At 44.4% G+C, this 20,838-nt stretch overlaps 1 protein-coding gene across 4 annotated transcripts in view; it reads left to right on the forward strand.

Annotated features, from left to right (window-relative positions):
- The window catches only part of PSTPIP1 (proline-serine-threonine phosphatase interacting protein 1), a 46,135-nt gene that overhangs the window by 14,168 nt on the left and 11,129 nt on the right, over positions 1-20,838 (forward strand). For 2 of the 4 annotated variants that reach the window (XM_048956286.1, XM_048956287.1), the window contains 8 exons: positions 1,646-1,720; positions 8,785-8,958; positions 11,566-11,600; positions 12,677-12,783; positions 14,626-14,688; positions 15,718-15,816; positions 17,668-17,713; positions 18,491-18,570. In XM_048956286.1, coding sequence (XP_048812243.1) covers positions 1,646-1,720; positions 8,785-8,958; positions 11,566-11,600; positions 12,677-12,783; positions 14,626-14,688; positions 15,718-15,816; positions 17,668-17,713; positions 18,491-18,570 — 679 coding nt within the window. The remainder of the gene's footprint in view (positions 1-1,645; positions 1,721-8,784; positions 8,959-11,565; positions 11,601-12,676; positions 12,784-14,625; positions 14,689-15,717; positions 15,817-17,667; positions 17,714-18,490; positions 18,571-20,838) is intronic. The other 2 variants (XM_048956288.1, XM_048956289.1) reach the window with 2 other exon arrangements.

Genomic DNA, 20,838 nt, shown 5'->3' on the forward strand with positions numbered 1-20,838 from the left:
TCACAAATAGCCCTGCCTGATCCAGCGAGAGCTGAGGAGCTTGGGCACTGACAAAGAGGTCACATTTCATAACAAAGCCCTAGATTTAAAACAAAACACGTTCCAGCTGTTGGTTGCTGCAGGGAAACCCAAAAGCTGCATGCAAGAGCATCAGAAAGTGGGAAAGATGGCACCAAGTAGTGAAAAGATGTCAGCAACCTGTCAGACCTGTCTGACTCTAAGCTAGCACAGTCTGAGGTGAGGTCTGAGAAAGATTTGACGCAATGGTTTTGCAAAAGCTGGGACTGGCTTAAGAGCTGGCCATTCTCATTTGCCTCAATATGCTGCATATAAAGCTGCAAACCTGCATGTGAGATTCCACCAGAAGCACCAGCCCACACATCCAGCTAGCTGCAAGCTAGGTGTCACACACAGACCGACATGCAAAGGTGCAGTCAGATGTTCTCAAACAGAGATGCACCCAAACAGCTTCCCTGTGGCAGTACCAGAAGTCTCACCCCAAGCATACTGCTTGAGCTCAGTGTGTAGCAATTATCAAGCTCAGGGGCTGAGCAGGAAGGCAGGTCTGAGAACAAAGCAGTGGGACTGCACAACTTTCACTTGTGATGCCTGCATCGCAATTCCTTTTTTTGCACAAATAACATAATAAATAAAATATTGTTAAATTATTATTATTAAATAAATAGAATATTATTAAAACAAATAACAAATAACTCCAAGGTGCTTAGTCTCAGGCTCAAAAGCCTATGGAACGCTTCAAAATCACTCCTGAGAACTGGACTTACCTTAAGCAAAACGAAAATAATAATCATCCTAACCACGCTGTTATCTGTGTTGACCATTCGACAGTATTCAGCAGCTACAAAAGGGCAAAAAGGCTGAAAACCCAGTTCTGCCTTGGCCTTACACACAGGTTTTAAAACATTTTATGAGAAAAAAAAAATCTTTTTTTAAAGAGATGAGAAACTTCTTCTGGAGCTGGGGGAGGGGAAAGCAGTCAAGAAATCATTCTATTCCTTCATTAACCATAGAAACAGAACCACTTTCCTGAGTCATGAGTTACAGTTCCCCATTAGGTGAGGCATTGCATCACATTGTCGTCCCACCCCCATCCCAAACTGAAGGGCCTCACCTTATAACCAGCACAGCTACTTCCCCCTCTGCCTCCACTGCAGCTACTCAAGAGGGCATCTTATGTACCCAGTGCTTTCCTATTACTCCCACTTCCCACTCACTCACAACCTCTTTTTGAAGAGATCCTTTGGCACCCACTCTTCCTTCCCTCCCAGCCTTCACTTTGGCCACCAAGTCAGCCATCACATTTAAGCTTTCTTCTGCAAAAGAGGTTCCTGAGCATCTTCATTACATTTCCCTTCATGCATCATCTTCTGGTTGAATCCATAGTCTGATCAAAGCCATGAAGATGAGCATTTGTTTTCTCTCATTTCTTCCAGAAATAGCTCAACCGAAATATTTTAGAGGTAACTGCTAGCACTGGAATAGAAGAGATGGAGAAAATGAAGACAGAGGAAATAAGGAAATGCTATTTCTCACATTTCCTACCTCAGATGCAATTACAAGAAGAGCTTTGTAAACATGATGCTGCTACCACTAGGAGAAATTGAGAAAGTTTTTCTTTTAACAGAGCTCAAGCAGAAGAGAGGTATGGGAAGGAGCTGGTTCAAATTGCCCGAAAAGCAGGAGGACAAACAGAAATCAAGTAAGGAATTCTGCTATTTTTGGTACTAACACATTTGTGTTGGAAGCAGTATCAAATATCAAACAGCTGCATTCTGCCTATGGACAGGATCATGAGCTGCTCACGTCAGTGAGTTGCCCAGTGCTTCACAGAAAAAATGGGGGACCAGCACGGTTCTTCAGAGCAGGACTTGGAATACCTCTGTTAGGAATTGCCAATAGGTCTTGGCTGGAAAAACAAAATTCATTTCAGCTTCCAAAAGCAAGCAGAGTAGCAGGGAAGAAGGAAAAGGAAGCTGTTGGTAAAGGCTTAGGATGGTAGGCTGGCAGGTCTGGGGTGCCTAGCAAACCCTGACAGGCTGCAGCAGAGCTAACTGTCTCCAGCACTACTAGCTTAGATGACATTTAAATTGTGTTGGGAGGGAAAGATTTATGTTGGCACAGAATTTGACTTAATAAACACTGCTGATAAACTGCTGCTATTACTGATGGTAGCAGCAATAATGAGACGTATTTGTCATTAATGTAACAAGTAGTAATACAGTAAGAAGGTGGAAAAGGATGAATATTTGGGGTCACAGAAGACAGGCCTGAAAGAGACCTCAATCTAAACAAAACAACTTTATTGATCCCTCACCTGCCCTGTATCTCATTTCTTAATTGCCATCTCCTTTTTACACCTGTTTATTACTCTCTGTTGGTGTAAGCATGGTTTCCTGCTCATATCTTATTGGAAAACTTGACCTCAAGCCTTTTCACCATCAGGATGTGCAAGCTGTAGGCAATCCCCTGTAGCACTTACTATCAATGTGGTGGCACATCTAGAGAGGCAGGGAAGCTGTCACATTAATCCAAAGGCCTGGTAATGGGGAGTGCTGAGGCTCAAGTCCAGAGCGCAGGCAAGTCTCTCACTGCTTTATCTCTGCCTTGCTTTGAACTGTGCTTTAGGGTACAAGAACCCTACCAAAGGCTGCTGGGGAAAACTTGCACCTTCCTGCTAATTTGCTTCCTGCAAATGCTCACATTAGCAATCCAGAATTACCAAAAGGCTCCACCTGGATTTATTTACTGGCTGTTCAGGGCAGGTAAAGGAAACATGTTCAGACACAGAGCTTTGGCTTCTCTTCTGTGACTTTGTGGATAATTCACAGGTCTGACTTTTCCTAAGGAATTACAGTAGATTGATTCATAGGCAGAACCAAGCCCCAGGGCTGGATATTAATCCACGCTCCCCTGAAGCTGGAGGAGGTTTGGAACCAAGCCCAGATCTGGTCTGATCCACGCTTTATAGCTTGGCATAGATAGAAGGCTGAATATACCAACAAAACACATTGCAAAGCTGATTTGCTGTGTCTCCATAACGCCATGCCTGGTCTGGGTAGTGGCCACCACTGAGCAGATTATTCTTTTGCTCTCACAGCAAGTGTCTCACTGTGCTTATTTCTGAAGCAAAGGGAGCCCACCTGGCTTTCTGTCATTCAGCATACCTCTGGAGTCACACACTGAATGACATTTGTCCAGTCAGTGCTTTACAATCAGGAAAAAAAAAAAAAGGGATCTATTTGGGACTGGAACTATTCATGGAAGTGAACTATTTGGTTTGATGCCTTGAAATTTTTGACCTAGTGTGTAGTTTGTATTTATTTAGATGCCATGTGTCACTGCAAGCAGTACTGCCCCAAGGCTGGTCCTTCAGAGAGACCAGAGGCAGGGAACACATGTACTACCTTTAAAAAAAAGAAAAGAAAAGAAAAAGAAAAGCTTGGAAAGCCCATTCTACAGCTGGCCCCACATATTACCCCAGTGCTTCCCCCTTATATGGCTCCCACTACTGGGTAGCTCACTGAATGCCAGTAGTTTCATAGTTACCTGGCAGGCTGAACAAGGACTTTCACATCTCTGTATGTATCCTTGGGTAGCAATATTTCTCAAATGAAGTGTAACTAAGGTGCTGTGCAGGTATTAGTCCCTAAAACTTGCATTTGGCAATCACCAGGAAAAAAAGGAGCTTCCTTTTTTTTTTTTCAGAACGTTTTGCAGAACTCCCTGTGCCATGCAATGTATCGCAGAGGAGCAAGAATTACTCATTTTAGATCACTTACTCATTTCCTTGCTAATGCAGAATTATCCTCTGGTCTGAAATTCAGTCATCTTTTAAATATCTCTGTTGCTAAGGTATTCTGTCACTTCTCCTGGGAAATCATTTCACACTCCAGTAGCTCTTAATATCAGGAAGGTGCCGGTATCCTTCTAAAAGGCTGATAAAGAAAAGGAAGATCATCCATCCTCAACAACCACCCATAAACTTCCAGAGTCAGAAAACACACAGAAGACCTAAGAGAAACAACTGCAAGGCCAATTAATTCTGTTTAGCACATTATAAACAACCCAATGAATCGGCTCCAGAAACCTCCCATCATTCCAGCACGGTCAAGGGAAAGCAGGGCAGGAGAGAAATGGCACAAAGCCGAGGTGAGCAGCTGTCCTTGTGTGGAGCAAAGCCTCTGCAGCAAACCCACGTTACGGCCACGTAATGGGGACAAAAATACGGGGACATCACTCTGAGCTGAGAGCCAGCAGGGGACAGGCTTACAGAGCTGCTCGCCAGAGGTGCAATTCTCTTTCTGTCAGGTCCTTGCTGCTCTTTTAACACCAGTACAGGAAATGGCTGAGATTAGCCTGCAGCTAGAGAGAGGTTGCTATCAAAACAAAGTCAGAGAGGGAGATGTGCCACCACAACCATTTTTTCTCTCCTTTCTTTTAAGTAAAGCAAAAGCAGTGCTTCTAAAATGAGTTGATGCCGGTTACCATGGGCATGGCAAACAAATACTGCAGCTTCCAGCACAAGAAATGAAAGCTCTCTGAAAGGCTGCCTAACAGCCAAGGCACACCATCACTCAGTAGCACTGCCTAATTCAAGCAATTGTAGGCATTCTGCCTGCTTGCTGTTGCCTCGAGCACTGCAGCTGGTAGGAGCTACTTCCTATAGGAAAGGGAGAAATCCTCTTTTGACACGCAGCATGGATCTAACTTAGCATTTACTGAAAGTTCTAGCAAGTTCACCTCAATATACAGAAGGGTGCACATATTTAACTAGACACATAATACTGCAAGAAGGGTCTCACGAGCTTAGATCAAAATCTGTTCTGCTAAGTACCTTGTCTTCAATACTAGATCCACAAAATATTTCTCCTAAATAATCTTAACGCCTGGTGGGTCAGAGGCTGCCAAGCCAGCAGCAGCTTTGTATCAAATAGCCCCCAGTGGAGCTTTCTTGTATCTACCCTAAAACGCACTAGCAGCCACTGAGTCTTATAGCAAAACAGTGCACTTTCCCATTAAGGGCCTCTTTCTGTGTTCATTTCTAACCTGCCCCATCACACTTATCATGCCAGCTGAGACATTCCTAACAGAAGCAGTTTAGCATCTTGTCGTGCAGTTTCTTGAGGCATATGTGTACTGGTATGCTGCTGCAGTCCCACTCTTTTTAGGCCTTACAAACACAGCATAACATCATCAAAGGAAGGAAAAAGCTGCTTCTTTCAGGTAATGCACGCTGTCTGCAGAGAATGTGGGTAACCTGGGAGTGAAAGAGCTGGAGGAGGGCAAGGACCTGGAGGCACTGCCATGGGATCTCCGTGCAGATGTAACACTGGAGTGGGTCAGACCTGGGAGGGGGCAGGGCATCCCTGAGGAGTGGGCACAGTGCGGGGACCACAGCAGTCACAGCAGAGTGATGGATGCTGCCCTGAAATAGACCTCATCTGTTGGAGCTCAGGGCTAAAGGAGAGAACCACAGAATCACAGAATTGTAGGGGCTGGAAGGGACCTCTAGAGATCATCGAGTCCAACCCCCTGTAAAGCAGGACCCCTACGTCAGGCGTTCAAATGTCTTCATTTCCACTTGTTGTTAAGTTTAAAGCCCTGTTAACCCACTTTTTTAGCTTGTATATAGAGACACATACATGAATCAATATTTCCTAGTCTCTAATTATTAAACAAACTATGAAAAGGACGATTACAAAGCGACAGCCCAGCTTTCTCAGCAAAGGCCAGGTTACACCCATAGCCAATGAAGGAGAGGGACCTACACTTTACAATGCTTAAACTGCCATATATTTCTGTAGCCTCCATATCCTGTGCTGCACACATGGGACAGGATGCGCAGAAAGTGGGATTTTCAGCTAAGTTATAAACAGGGACCAAATCTGCAATGTTTTGACACACAATAGATAACTCTCAGCAGAGCTCACGCTTTGAGAGGAAACATCCTGCAAGGTGACTGGGAATTTCTGTGCAACAGCTTTGGGCAACTCTTCAGCAGAAAAATATGATAAAAAATATACTACAGAGCCCAGTTTTCAGGCACGTCCTCTGCTTCAGCTGAAACAGAGCCTCTGGGAACTCGTCTCCTCTGTAAAGCAACTGATGTAAACATGCAGGAGCTGGTTAAATTCTGCCCAGTCTGACAACAGCTATATTTGTCATTTGCCCTGCTTGTCTCTTCTTATGTATATGAATCCCTCTGCTTTTCTTTCCTTCTTTTCCACTAACATCTCCTTCAGACCCTGGGAAAGGGCAGTTCCTCCAAGCTTGTTCCTGCTCTGCCCTTCTCTGCAGTTTCAGAGAACACAAGGTGAGGGCATCTGTAACAAAATGCCAGGCTGCTGCTTCCTGTGTACAAATATAGGCTGTCTGTCATGTAATACACAGAAACATTTGTACTGTTCTCACAAAGCAAGCATTTCTGAACGGAGGCTAAAAATCATTTTGGAAGGTCACACCTTTCTGTTGTTAGATACTTTCCAATTGAATGTTTTGAAGCTGTACAGGGTTCATACACTCATGTGTGTTATGAGCTTTTAGGATGCTGTGAAAACAAATTCAAGCATCTACACGAAAGACCTAAACCTCTGCTCAGTTCTTATTAAACCCAGGCTAGATAAGTTCACCAGCGTCCAGGACAAGTGCTGCACTGTTCTCTTCCCAGGAGATGAGGAAATTTAGTTCTATGTTAAAGTACCTAAGTTGTTTCGATGTTTTTAATCCATCAGTTTAAATGCCTGATAGATAACCCTGGATTTATAAGGGTTCTGGTTTGCTCCCTTGTTCCAGCAAAGTCTGGTGCGATTAGTGCAGAGGCCAACCCTGGGAATGATGCAACCCCATTTCCAGTCAGCTTGGGGCTGCTTCTCTTTCTGACACTCATGTGAAAGTACTCAAGTAAGTAGCAAGTGCAAAACATGCACACAGACACTGCAGGACTAGAGTGTTTGGTGCTGTTTTCACAAAAGATAAGCTCCATCCAAGCCAACACAGAGCTCAGCCTGCTGCACGGTGGCTGGCATGACTCACAGTAGTAACAAATTCAGACAGACTGACTCCTGGACTGCAGAGGACAGAGCAAAGTGCTGCCTGTACCTTTCCTCCTGCACAGGTGGCTTAGCCATCACACCCAGCTGACCTGCACACAAGTCTTTCCAGTTGCACTGGGTGGCTTTGCATTTCTGCTCGTTAATCCTCAGAGAACAAGCAAACACCAAGGCAAAAATGAGTTCCTTGCTTGCACTACGTCTCCACTAAATGATGTCAGACAGGGTCCTTGCGTGCAGTACTCTGCTACGTGCCTGCCTAGGACGTGGGAGGGAGTTATCTTCTTGCCTACAAGCAAACTGCCACCCTCTGCACGTACACCCAGTGCAGAGAGTCTGAGTGCAAAGCAATAGAGAGCAGATGCTTCTGCATTTGTTTCTCCACACCTTGCTACCACAGAAAGAAGTGTCAATAATGGCACACTGGGTCTACCCTATGTGGCAGGAGGAAGTAGAGATGTTAACTGTGGTCTCAATGGGACTGGCAGCACGTTGCCTTCAGAAACACTTTATCAGAAACTAAGCTAAGCTACCAGCGGCAGAGCTGGAACAGGACTGCTGGAAACTGCTCTGGGAACTTCACTGGGCAGAGGCTTCTCCCAGCTTCAGAAAGAATGTTAAAAACGTTACCCTAAGAACAGAGCAGCATAGAAATGAAACCTTACAGAAAAGACGACGATCTTGTTTTAAAGGAAGGTGGAGTTATTTTCCACTTCTATTCACCAAGCAGAGACTAAAAAAGAAAAAAAGAAAAAGAAAGGAAATTTAAAAAGAGCTGTGGTTTTCCGGTTAGAAGAGCCTTCCTGTGTCAAAACGTAAAGGGGCTCTATGAATTACTCAGAACAGTCTGCATTTGAGGGAGGAGGCAAATACAGGAAAAACCCACCCAAACCATCGAGCCTGCAGTGGCACCAAAAAGCAGTGCGACAGTGTACATAGTGAGCATATCTGTGTGCAGAGCAATGTCACGAGAGCTCAGCTACCTGCACCTCTGGTGCCATCAATTCAGCCTCTCATGGCCGTGAAGAAGGCAGCAGAGCCCCATTGCAGCACACTGCCTGGCAGCCCCAGCGTTCTATTGCACAGATCCTTGTGGTCGGTGCCCAAGAGAGCCTGGGTTGCCAGGTAGATTTGGAAAGTCCACTTTGGAAAGTGTTTTGAAATCTAAGGAACAAGAACAGTAAAACAACGAGGTTCTTGTAGCGAGTTTCTACTCTCTGTACTGCCCAGCTCCTTCGAAAACCCTGCCAGCCTCTTCCTCCCTCTCCGCTTGAAAAAACAAGCACCGAAAAGCGCCTATTTTACAACAGCATCTCCATTCCTCTGCAGTTGAGGAAGGAGATCCTGCAGCAAACGAAGAACGTTTCAGCCGCTAGATGGCAAAAATCACCAGGAGTTGCTGCAGACTGGCTGCTGCTCTGGATCTGGCTGTTCCCCATCATTGCAGATTCAGGGGCAATCCTGTCTGTATCTGAAACTCGTTTTAACAAATGCAGCCTTTAAACATTTGAGGGGAAGCCTTAACAAATATGCGCGATGAATTCGTGTAACTGTGACACCTGCAGGAGCCCACATGCAGGGATGCCCAAAGCAAAGGCTGTGTTGTCCGTAGCTGAAGTGCTTGGAATTGCCACAGAAACACCAGAAGTGAGGAATTTAAGAAAGAGGAGAAGAGGCAAACTGCAGCTTTTCTCGAATTATTTTCAACCCCTAGGCTTTCCAAGCTGGCCAGAGAGGTGCTACAACAGACTGCCACAGTGCTGAGCAGGACCACATCCTGGAAGGACAAGAGACTGCGAACAAGTATCCCTAAGAGTGACATACCTTCATTTTCAATGCTTTGGAATAAAGCCTTTCCCAATCTTATACAAACGTCACACCAACACAGGTGGGATGGGTAATAAGTAGCATATATACACTGTGTATATATACTATATACACAGGAGGGCCATCTAAATTAAAATTCTCATGTATTTCTGCTACACGAGGTGCTGCCATAAACCCTTCAAAGCACTGAAATGATATATTTCACTGATACAAGCAGAGCACCTAGCAGCAAAAGCTCACCTACAGAACTGCTGCTGCAGCCAGCACATATGGGCTGGCTTCCCTGCAGCCCATAAAGGAGTCATAAAGGAGTACCTGCTGGTTCTGTGGGTCAAGATGTGATTTACTTACCTTCCTGCAGACATAACTAGGCTCAGTGACATATCCGCTACCCCTTCAGGCCCCATAAGGATAAGGGATCTGATTGATTGATCTCAGAAAAAAAATATAAAAATAAGGAAGGAAATGGCTTGAGTCTATTCCAATCTACCTGCTGACTATGGCCTTAGCCTAAACAGCAGCTGGGGAACTGGCTGGATCTCAGAGCAGGAGCAAGAGACCAGAGCTTTCTGAATTAGCAATTAAATAGTGTGCATGAGGCAGGTATCTCTCTGGCTCATAGCCAGATGCATTATTGTCCCAGAAGACAGATTAATGCTTACAGAGAGCCAGCAAAAATAAGAAAAGCTTATATGTATAGCTTAATATCACTGACTACTCTGGTAGCTCTTATGCCTGGAAACAACGACAGAAAAGCAACAAACTGCTTTTGTCCTTGATATGTACTGAGGATGAGTTGTTTTTCAGTATGCATTACAGCAACTCTGTCAGTCTTGGTATAAAACCTGAATCACCAACGCTGATGAAAAGATCTCTGGGAAAAACAGATGAATACAGCACATAAATTAGTACGTGTGGTTTGCAAGTGTCCCCTGTTCTTACACTTTCAGTATTTACTCATTTCTGGGATGATGCTGCTAGCACGTTTCTCCACCTCCCACTGGAAAGTCTACATTTAAAGCTAATTTTATTTCATGTGTACATTTAATTTTTCAAAATAATCCATTGGAGGTTGTAAGTAGGGAAAAAAAGCTAATTCAGCTGCTGATATCCAACTCGTTACTTGATCTAGACCTTTTAATTAAAGGATTTGGAATAAATCCTTTATTTCCCCTTTATGTTGAGAAAATTGTTTCAAGTCCCACGCTAGACTCATTTTATGCAAACCAGGGTACAGAAGGAAAGGTGAGTGAAACTTCAAAATGATTAAATATTATTGGGATAACTACTGTCACAAACAGATTGATTTTATCATACATTTGTCCTTGAGAGGATGCTGCAGGAGCCCAACAAGTAGATGAATACTCATGTTTACTTGTTAAAAGCAAAGATTTGGAAGTGGATTGCAGGGCAGTTACTGCTGAGGACAGATCCATCCTTTCCCATCACCTGAGCATTTTACTTATGCCTGGCCACGTGGTATTGCAGGCTATGGTTAGGAAAAAGATGCCCATCTTAAATTAACCTATTCATATCCTCCACGTGTCTCTTAAATCTCCTGGAGCATGCCAAGAGATGCAGGATTTCCCTGCCCATCTGCACATGGCTAAGAAGACACACGCATCCTCTTCTGGACTCTCCTAATAGCTGTGGTTCAGCCAAGGAGATCTTGGAGGGTTTTTGCCCAGGCTCTCACCTGAGGAAGTCAGAGACTCTCTGCAGAACATTTTCCCTCAGGGAACCATATAGCCTGGGGCCTGAGGAGGTGGTTTCTGAGTCTGAAAAACCTCCAAATCACAGTGTAATACTGGCTTCTGTGCACAAAGACACCCTTCCAGCCTACCAGCCAGGATCTAGAGCTCATCATTACACTGAAGGTGACTCACAAACGGTGCTCTTTCCTTTCTCATTGCCCCTCTGCTGATCTTCATGCTGCCTCCTTAAAAAGGACTTTGGATTGCAAAAAGCCAGGACAACGAGAGAACTATAATCACCCCTTCACGTCCTCCTGCAACACTATGCTGCCTTAGCTGTGCACCTCCATCCAGGTGAGCAGCATCGCATCAGTGTTTGCTCCTCTCCAGGCTGTACATCACAGCCCGGTGCCGAGGGCTGATTTCACAGCACGGCATGTTCACGCTGGGAACATCAGCTCCCTCGGCTCTCTGTGCTGCATCTCCTAAAGGCGAGGAGCTGCACCACGCGGGGGTGCTAAGAAAGCACAGCAGGGAGGCTGCTGCTCCAGCTGCAAGGGTGAGCAAGGAGGAAGCATTCACCGCGCTGCGCTTACCACGAAGGGTGGGGTTGCTTTCTCTGCATTCTAGTGCTCCGAAGCCCAATTTCCCCTGACCGCCTTTATTTCATTCACTTGACTTGCACACATTGGTAATGTGGAAGAACAGAACGTTCACAGTTACAAATACTGATTAAAAAAAAGGGTGAGCGTAAGGAGTTCTGCAATTCCTTGCTTTGTGGAGCATTTTATTGCATTTCATAGGGTAACAGGTTGATGTTTTTTCGTCTCTTAGCATGGTCAGTTTTTATTGCAAGGCTGTTAAGAGCTTTATTTCTATGTGGATCTTTTGGCTGAGGGAAAGTTTTGCCTCTAGATTCCCAACTCATCCTTAGAAGCCTGTGCTAATGAAGCGCTCTTGTTTTTATCTCCCAGCACACTGAAGGCAGCATTTGAGAAGCTCAAGCAACGTAAGTATTCGTATCTTGTTTTGTGACCCAGGTTCAGGCAGGCACACTGTGTTGGCACCCTCTGGGCTCTTTCATCCTCTCCCTCTTATATCGTTAACCTTTCCACCTCAGTCTGTTCCTCTACCGAGTGTGGAGCGTGGGGGGCAAAGCACATTCACTCACTCACTCATGTCATCCTCCAAGTCTGGGCACTGAACCCAGCCCCCAGAGGCACAGAAAATGGCTTTCTCCTCAAGTTATTTTTCTCCAGATCAAGCTGCAAAATACCAGCTCTGTTCCCTCTTCTGCAAGACACTAACATCCACATGCATCCATAGGATGCTTTCTAAAAGTGCCCAGGGCAGAGTTAAAATCTTTCACACTGTCATAGCCAATAGGACAGCGTTATCTGGGTGTTGGTGCCTGCTGTTCAGATAACAAAAGCACTCTTTCAGAAGCAGCTGGTGAATTAAGGTACTTTTAGAGCCTGGAAGGGGAAAGCTCAACGGTTTTGGAAAGTGCAGGGCTTCATTTCAGAGCCACCAAAGCTGACAAACGCAGAGAAGCTGCCAGCCACTTCAAACAGCATCAGTCAGATGGTCTGAAATGCAATCCAGCTTAGCTGACCCTTGGAAATTCTCAGCTTGCAAGCTCCCCTGCTGACATTTGTGCTGGGGCAAGTGGCAAGCAGCTCCCATAAGCAGAGAGAATGTAGTGGAGGGAAGGCAGACACCAGAGGGACAATGGAGGTCCTCCCCCACCACCACAACACCTGTGGCTGGAATAAATGGGGCCAGAAAGAAACGCAGGGAGATCCTACACTTGCTAAAACAGCTCCGAGCAGGTGCTCCAATTCTGCAGCAAGGGGTCTTGCCCACATCACTTGTGAGCACTGAAAGGACCTGCAGTAGGCCCAATTCAGGCTGTGAGCACCCTCAGCAATGTCAAACCCCTCATGTTTCTACATGTACTTCTTTGCTGAAGGTTGCTCTGTTTGGAGCAAGCTGTATGCAGCAGCCAGATCTTAGAAATATCTCCTGAAAAAATGTGACTTCACCTCTTTCCACTGACTGCACATGAATTCTGATCTGCTTTAGAAATTGAAAGCGTTGGAAACTCTCATATCCAGCTGGCAGGAATGCTGAAGGATGAACTGAAAGGAATAGAGGAGTTCCGAGAAAGGCAGAAGGAACAAAGGAAAAAGGTGAGGAACCAGCCAATCTTTGATACAGGTTGGGTCAGCGGTCCATTCTGACGGCCCATCTTCAGCCATAGGCTGTGAATACTGCAAAAGATAATGAAATGTGCCCAGTTACCCTTCTCTCTCCACACACTAGACTGTGCAAGAAAGCCTCTTTCTAATCTCAGCTGGAAATTAAGTAATGCTCTGAACTCCGGAGACAGAGGCTTTAGTCACTTTTACTGCCTCTGCTGTAACTGCTGATGCTATTCTTATTCATGTAAGAACTTAATCCATCCTTTACTCTTTTTTATATCCTTGCTAATTGCATTGCTTTGGCATGATCCTGCATGATCTCTAACATGCACTAAAATAAAGAGATAACATATGCATCTAAAATCATAGGAGGAAAATGATTGTTAAGCAGAATGCAGAACATACGCCAAATACTTAGAATAGCATCAAGTTGATGCTGTGCAGTAAAGTTCAGAGAACATTCAAAGCTATCTCATGCTCTGTGGTCTCATTATCTCCAAATCCCCAGGAGAAACAAAAAAAGCTCTCAATGGAGACAAGTGGTCACTCTTAGACCTCTGGTTCCATGGGCTTGAAGACAAAGAGCTGACATCACTGAAAGCAGTGATTGAGGGAACAGTATAATCAAATACCCTGACCTTGGACAATGTTAAGTAAAGGTAAATGTGTACGAGCAACGTCCAATACAGCAACATTCTCATGTCCACAACCCAGACACACAGGAGCTTGGAGCAGCACAGAACTCTGAATATGAGGGGGTAAAACCAGTGCTAGATTTGATGTGCACAGCAAATCACACAGGCAAAGACAGTGTGCACCCAGAGTTTGTCTTCCTCATCCCCATCTCATCACTAGGATCTGCAAAGAGACAGGCTTTTTCCTGCTGAAAACAATAAGCTTGGAACTCAAATGGAAACTGTTATAGGGGCTTGGAAAAATACTCAAAACTCCTTTGGAGTCTCAAGAGCCATTGTAAGATGTTTTCTCCTTCAGCACGTGGCTGTGAGGAAGTCAACCTCAGACGTACTGGAAGGTGTCAGCATTTTTGGAGATCTCACATAACACTGTTCTGTGTTTGTGCTGGATCTGCTGCAGCTGCCATTGGGACTGTGCTATGAGCCTGATGTCAAGCACGCTTCTGGCTGACCCCAGAGGGAGTTTTGCTTGAGCAGATCAAAGGACCAGAAGTCCCACTGAAGAAACCCATGCCCTGCCAAATAGGAGCATATCTCGTGGTCACACAAGGCTGGGCATAACAGAATTAAAGCTATAAAAGAAAATCCAGCACCGTCTTTCCATTGCTGACCAGATTATGTTGTGGAAATCAAATTGCACAGAGCATAAATTTGCCAGAAGCAATGAAATATAAATTACACAGGAACCGTTTGAGTTCAAAATGGACAATTACTCCTGGTCACATGGGCGAGACTGTGGTTTGGTCTGTAAAGATGCGAGATCAAGCTCTTGGACCAGCAATAAGCTCTGCTAGCAGAGCTGATGGGCACTGAGGGGTGTTACACTATTAATCTCCTTAAGGTTAAAAAAAAAAAAAAAAAAAGGAAGGGTGAGGGAGGGAGAAAATGAAGACCTACATCCTCTCTGCTATTAATGGAAAGCACTGAAGTAGAATTATCTTGGATTATTATTATTTTTTTTACCTGATGCTCTCTGTGTCACTGAGAAGCCTGTCAGTTGCAAAAGCAGAGTGAAGTCATTTTTTGCACAGGCACGTGGCTTGTAGAGAGACACTGCCAATGCCTTGCCTGATCCTACCAGCAGGCAAGGGGGAAAGTCCAAAGAAATGCTCACACTCCTGTGTGTTTCTTACAGTACGAGTCTGCAATGGAGCGCATGCAAAAGAACAAGTTGTCCCATTATAAGAAAGCAATGGAGGTAAGCAAGGAGGTTTTCTGTAAACTCACTCCACCTTGAGACTGTACCACATGAAAAAAGATCAGCAGTGTGTGTGTGTGTGTTCTGTTGGCACAGGAGTGCATGTGTGTGTAAGAGAGGATGGGATTCCTGGCAGGAGGGAGCTAATCTTCCTTGCATCCCCCACTGAAGTCTCCTAGAACACTCAGAAAGCTAAATGTGGATTCAGCATCAACTGAAACAGTTCAGATTGGATTTGATTCTTTCTAGACAAGGATAATTATAGGAGAAAACCTCATTTTCCTGCCTATGAAAATAACTTTAAAAAAATTGAGCCTTGTAAAGCAGAAGGAAACCTTTCCAGCAGGGAGTTTTGCAGGTACAGGAACTGCAACAGCTGGGTTTGGTTTCCAATGGGCAACTGCCTCTGAACAAGAGCAGTTGCAGACCTGCCAGTGCTACAGCTAGAATTGTACTAAGTATTTTAGTTTACGTGCAGCATCATTCTAAGCGAAGCTCTAAGACAGGGAGTTCTTCTGGTGCACATAAAAATATCTTTTGCTTCTGAAAACTCTACAGAGATTGCTGCCTATGTGTGGTTGGTTCTGTCTCACAGCTCGCAGTGCTGGGTCAGCCACCTGGCAATCCAAGTCACGGTGTGGAAATGACAGCTCATCCTCACTGGCACATTAGCTGCAACTTGGTCCCTCTGCACTGGATGCACCGACAGTGCCTGAGCTGCATCTGTGCAGAGCACCCATGGCAGTGACCACCTGGGCAGGGAGCTGGCAGCACTGACACGGAGCAAAGAAATTCAGGGCTGTAAGAAGGGGGTCTGATTTCCACCGCTAGCCTCTCTGCTACAACTTTTCAGTGCTGTTTTTAGTAAGCATCTCCTCCTGGCATCACAAGGAATTCTCTCCTTGGCCAAAACTTGGGTGCTGATTGGTTCCCCCAGATGAGCAACTCCAGTTTGTAGGAGCTTTGAGACAGCCCAGCCTTTTCCCTAACCCAAAGCCTCACATGTGATTTCATTTCAATTGGATACAGTCAAAGAAGAGCTACGAACAGAAGTGCAAGGAGGCGGATGAGGCCGAGCAGTCCTTTGAACGCATGAGCGCTACAGGCAACCAGAAGCAAGCAGAAAAGGTACCTGAGACAGACAGACCTATTCAGCAGATGCTTAAAAGAGAGAAAGCTGTTTTTCCTTTTCCCAGGTTCAACAGAACACAATTGAACAGCCCATTCCACAAGATGCCAGGGGTTGCTTTCCCTTCTAATTAACTCCTTAGAATCAAAATGGGAAGAAGCACTTTCCCAAGGAGGCCTTCCTTCACAAAGCACTCAGTTGGACTTGCCATCCCTGATCTTGTCCTGTGGTGGGCCAAGGGAGGGACCGAGTTAACCCATTAGTTTTCTTTATCCCAGGCTATGACCTATCTGCTTTATAAATCATGAAACCAATCTGAATGAGATTTTTCTCCAAAATCATTCATGAGAAAGAAGCGAGTCAGATGTATGCCACGCAGCTAGCTTTGCCTTTTGGTTGCTTACATTTAGTAGGCATAGTATCTTACATTAAAATGCATCTTTTTCTCTACATTTTTTGTCCTTACGCTTAGTTTAATTTCATCTAAATTTACAAACTCAAAAATAAATCATTGGAAATTAAGGCACTGCTGTCCTTCATTGCATCTTCTGATACTTGTTGCTGACAATTTGCTAACTTTTAATGGGAACATTTTACAGTGGAACAGATGGAGAAAACAAAATAAATGAACTCCCTTTGGCTCGATAAAATAAGTGCAGTGTAAGCAAAAAGGATCAAAAATCATCTCGAGGAGCAGGAGGAAGGAGACTCTGAAAACAGCATCAGAAGTTTACATTTTATTTCTCTCGCTCCCTAATCTTTGATGAATTAAACCTTCCAGCTTTGCCATAAAGAGGGGGGGGATGAAATCCTGGCCCTACTGAAATCACGCCAGAACTCTCAGTAACTTCAGTGGTATCAAAATCTGACCCAGGTCCTTTCATGCAGAGGAATCCCAGGGTGCTTCCTTGCCATTATTTCCACACAAACGCCAGCACAATTGAAATGCACAGAGGCATCTCACAAGAAATGCCAGCTGTTTAATTCTGCTCAGCACTTGCAAACAATTTGGGCCAGGAAGAAAATAAGAATGAAGCTGATGTTTCCAGTTTACCACACATTTTCCAGCCAGCTGTGGGGAGGAATATGGTCATGAGAACCCCTACCTGAGCATTGCTTTGAAGGGCAGAAGGGAAGAATGTGTGATACTGATTTCTAGAGCTGTGCATTAATGTACTGTCATCACCATCTGTGCAGAAAGACCTGGGAGTACAGAGCTGTCAATAACGTGCTTATTTTCATTTGTAGAAGCTGCAGATTGAAAAAAAAGAAAACCCAAAAAACCCTGCTCAGAGTGAATTTAGCTTTTAGTCTTCTGAGTTGTTATGGGAAATAGTCTGGCATTTGCAAAGTATTTTAAAGGCTGTATTCTTGTCATATATGCATTGCACGAGGAGCTTGGAAGATGAATATTTTTAACTGACATTTCTGCTTATAAATACCTATTGGAAAAGCACTTTGGACACTCTAGAAAATAACCTGGAGAGCAGACACAAGGTTCAGGCTGCAGCACGCTAGCAGTGTGCTCCTACAGCAGGGATCCCCGGATAGGATGATATAAGCTGCCAGATTTCCCCTGCAGGCAGAGGACTTATGTCTACACCTGTGAAATTCTGCTCCCTCCTTCTCCATAGCACATGCTCAACAGAGCAGATGGTTGGACTAGATGATCTTAAAGGCCTTTTCCAACATGAATGATTCTGTGATTATAAAGGTGGAGCAGCCAAGAACTGTTTGCGCTTGGAGCCTTAACCCTGTAAGAGGAAAGGGAGGAAGGCAGCAGAACACTGTGCCAGGAGCAAAACATGCAGGAAATTAATTTGAAGTGTTTCTTTCTTTTCCTATTTCAGAGTCAGAACAAAGCCAAGCAATGCAGAGATGCAGCACATGAAGCAGGTGATACTCTATTTGCAATAGAACTGATTTTTTTCTCAGCAAAGATCAACCAGCATGCTAATTTTGATAGCATCGATCAAATCAAGTGTTGCTAGCCCTATTTGAAGTCAGGTTTCCTGATGTCATCTACCCAAAGACACCATAGTGAAGAGAAAAGCAAGCCTGACCATCAGCTACACTTAATTTCACTTGTGGACACGCAAGTCTTGTGCTGTCATTAAAGATTTTACAGCAGACCATCTTTAAGGACTTCACTCAGGAAAAAAAGCTCTTCTCAAAGCAAGTTTGAAAGCACAGTGACGCTCATTGTCCCAAGCCAACCTAAACCAGATACACAGTCCCTGGGTTCCCTGCGCATGAGCACAGCAGCAAGGGTACATCTGTCAGCCAGAAACACACTCGATGTGCTTTGTCCAAAAGGACAACGCTGGCAAACCTCTGCGCTGGTTCATAAACTCAGCCTTGGCACTCACTGCTCATACTGAAGTTTACTACATTGCATGGCTTACCTGACTGGCTGAGTCAAAGGATGGGCATGGCCTGGACTCGTGGGATCTCACATAATTCCCCTTCCCCCTCCCCATATATATATGTGTATATACACATGCACACTTGCTGACTATCAGTTTCAAGCTCACACATTCTCATGACTTATTTCAGGCCTGGGGTTTGACAGAGTAAGAGCCACAGGAAAATCCTAATGGGAGGAAAAAGAGGAAGACTATCATTTTTCTTGCCTAACTGTTGGGTTTCTATTGTGTGTGTCTGTATTTACAGAGAATGTGTACAGACAGAACATTGAGCAGCTGGATAAGGCCAGGACAGAGTGGGAACAGGAACATATTAAAACCTGTGAGGTAAACACTGACCTTTACAGCAATATATTTGCGTGCTCTTTGTTTTATCCTACTTACAGACACCCATCTGGGTCCTCAAATATTATCTCAAGGGCTTTGCTGTTTGCTTTACACTGAGTCTTTGCACTACAGAATCTAGAACAGATTCAGACATAGTTACTAGATGCCTCACTTCCATGTTTCTTGTTTGTTCAGTGTGTGTAAGTAAATATACAGGAAGGGAATAAGTGCAGAGGATTGAGGCAAGGAGCAATATATGAACTTGTACAACCTTGCATTTCTTGCCAGTTTTCACCTATAATGGAACTTTAGACACTAGCTCTAATGATGATGCTCTATCATAGCCAAGATTGTTTTGCAACTGCTTTTTGTCAGAATGTAGTTTCAGTAGAAGATTAACAGGAACACATGAAAATTCACTTCTTTTAAAAGATGAATTTCAGAATAGAAACAAGAAGTGCTAAATCAGCCCATTAAAAACAAACATTCCCTCCAAATTATGTCTTGCAAATGGTTTCTTGCAGGACAGCTTTTGCTTGTTTGATTTTTGCTTGTTAAATATCACAAGTTCAATGCAGATTAAAAAGAAAGTTTTCACACTAAGCAAAAAAGCAAGGTAGCATCATTATAGTGCAAACAAGGTAGCCTGTACATTTCACATAGCATGTTACCTTCGCCTGCAAGAACGTTCGCTCCCTGCCAAGGACTAATCTCTTCCATTGAAGGATAGTGGCTGGGGGAGGTTTGTTTCTGCTTTGGACAAGGAGATTTGCTCTTGGTTTCTAAGGTTTGCACACCAGCTCACATCTGGTTGACATCCAGATCAGACACACACTTGGTTATAATGATCCTTCAGGTACATTGTCCATCTGCTGAAGTACAGTTTTGCTATGTTTACTTCTTTGCAGTTTTACTCCTACATAAAATAGCTTTCTGGTTCTCTGCTTCCTCTTAAATTCCCTACCTGGGAACACTGGGAAAGTCCCATGGCTGCCACTGCAAACTTTCTATGGAAACTTAGCCAAGCCTTAATTTTCCCAAGATGTGCAATTTCCCCTTCTTAAAAAGCCAGTAAACAAGCAAAACTTTCCACAACTTGGAAGACTTTCTCCCACATGGCTAAATTCATTGTAGCCCACAGAGCTTGCGGCCTGCCCACTGCTTAGCTCCAACAGCCACTCATGAAGGAATGGCACTTCTAACTCCTCCTTGAAGAAGTGCTTGTAGGTAGAAGGAGCAGATTTCGTGAGACCTTTTAAACTGCTCACTGATAGAAACAAATCAGCTTAAGATCCCAAACTTCTGGCTGCACATGGGACATCCACAGCCTGAAAATCCTGGCTAGCAAGTACAAGCACTGAGACAAGCTTCATTGTGAGGCTGGGCTGTGCTCCTTGGCACACACAGCCTGGGCTCACAAGCAGGCCTGTCGCACAAGCTGATGGCATGAGAGATGTGCCTATCACAGCATGCAGCTGCAACATGCAAAGGGTTTGACAAACCCCAGGTCGCTCTGTTTCTGTCTTTGATGAGCTGCATTTCCTGCAAGGGCATCATTTGCTTGGTAAGTTCCCAGTTGAACAGCCCCTGGGGGTAGGCTGTGTCCATAGGCTTTTTATTCTGCATGGACAGCAAACTACTAATTTCCCTACCCTACAGGTTCTCTTAATAAGCTGTTTCTCTCAGAAACTGATCCCAACACCAGCTGGCTCTCCCTCGATTGACTCTTTTTATCTTTAAGTAAGATATTCGATGGCAGGCAGCACACCCAAGTATTCTGCTGAATTCTGTATACATTTGTGGTGTTCTGGACATAATTACTAGCAAATGGAGATGCAAGCAGATGGCTGGAAGCATCTGAGCTTTTCACACCTCATAGAAAACCAAAAACTGATGTTCTACTTCTAACACTGGAACTTAAAACAACAGAACCCAATTTCTAAAGCTTTCAGAGATAGTTTATCTGCTTCTTCCACCATCTCAATACATATTTATCCTGTTTTCCCCCTTTCACTCTCCGCAAATCCAGTAAGCTGTACAACATTAATGAATTAGACAGATGAGGGAGAGAGTAGAGAGACAAAAAGAAAACCAACAAAAAAACACACACAAAAACACCTTATCTTACCCTGAAAACAACCTTAGAAATGAGCAAATGCAAACTCAGAGAGCCTCAAATAGTTCCAAAGAGGAAGTCTGGAAAGATACTTTAGAAGGCAGAGATGGATATTTCTGGCTTTCCCTTTAGCACAAATACAACCCCTCATG

The sequence above is a fragment of the Lagopus muta genome, chromosome 10 (genome assembly GCF_023343835.1).
Source record: "Lagopus muta isolate bLagMut1 chromosome 10, bLagMut1 primary, whole genome shotgun sequence".
In the NCBI taxonomy this organism is placed as follows: Eukaryota; Metazoa; Chordata; class Aves; order Galliformes; family Phasianidae; genus Lagopus; species Lagopus muta.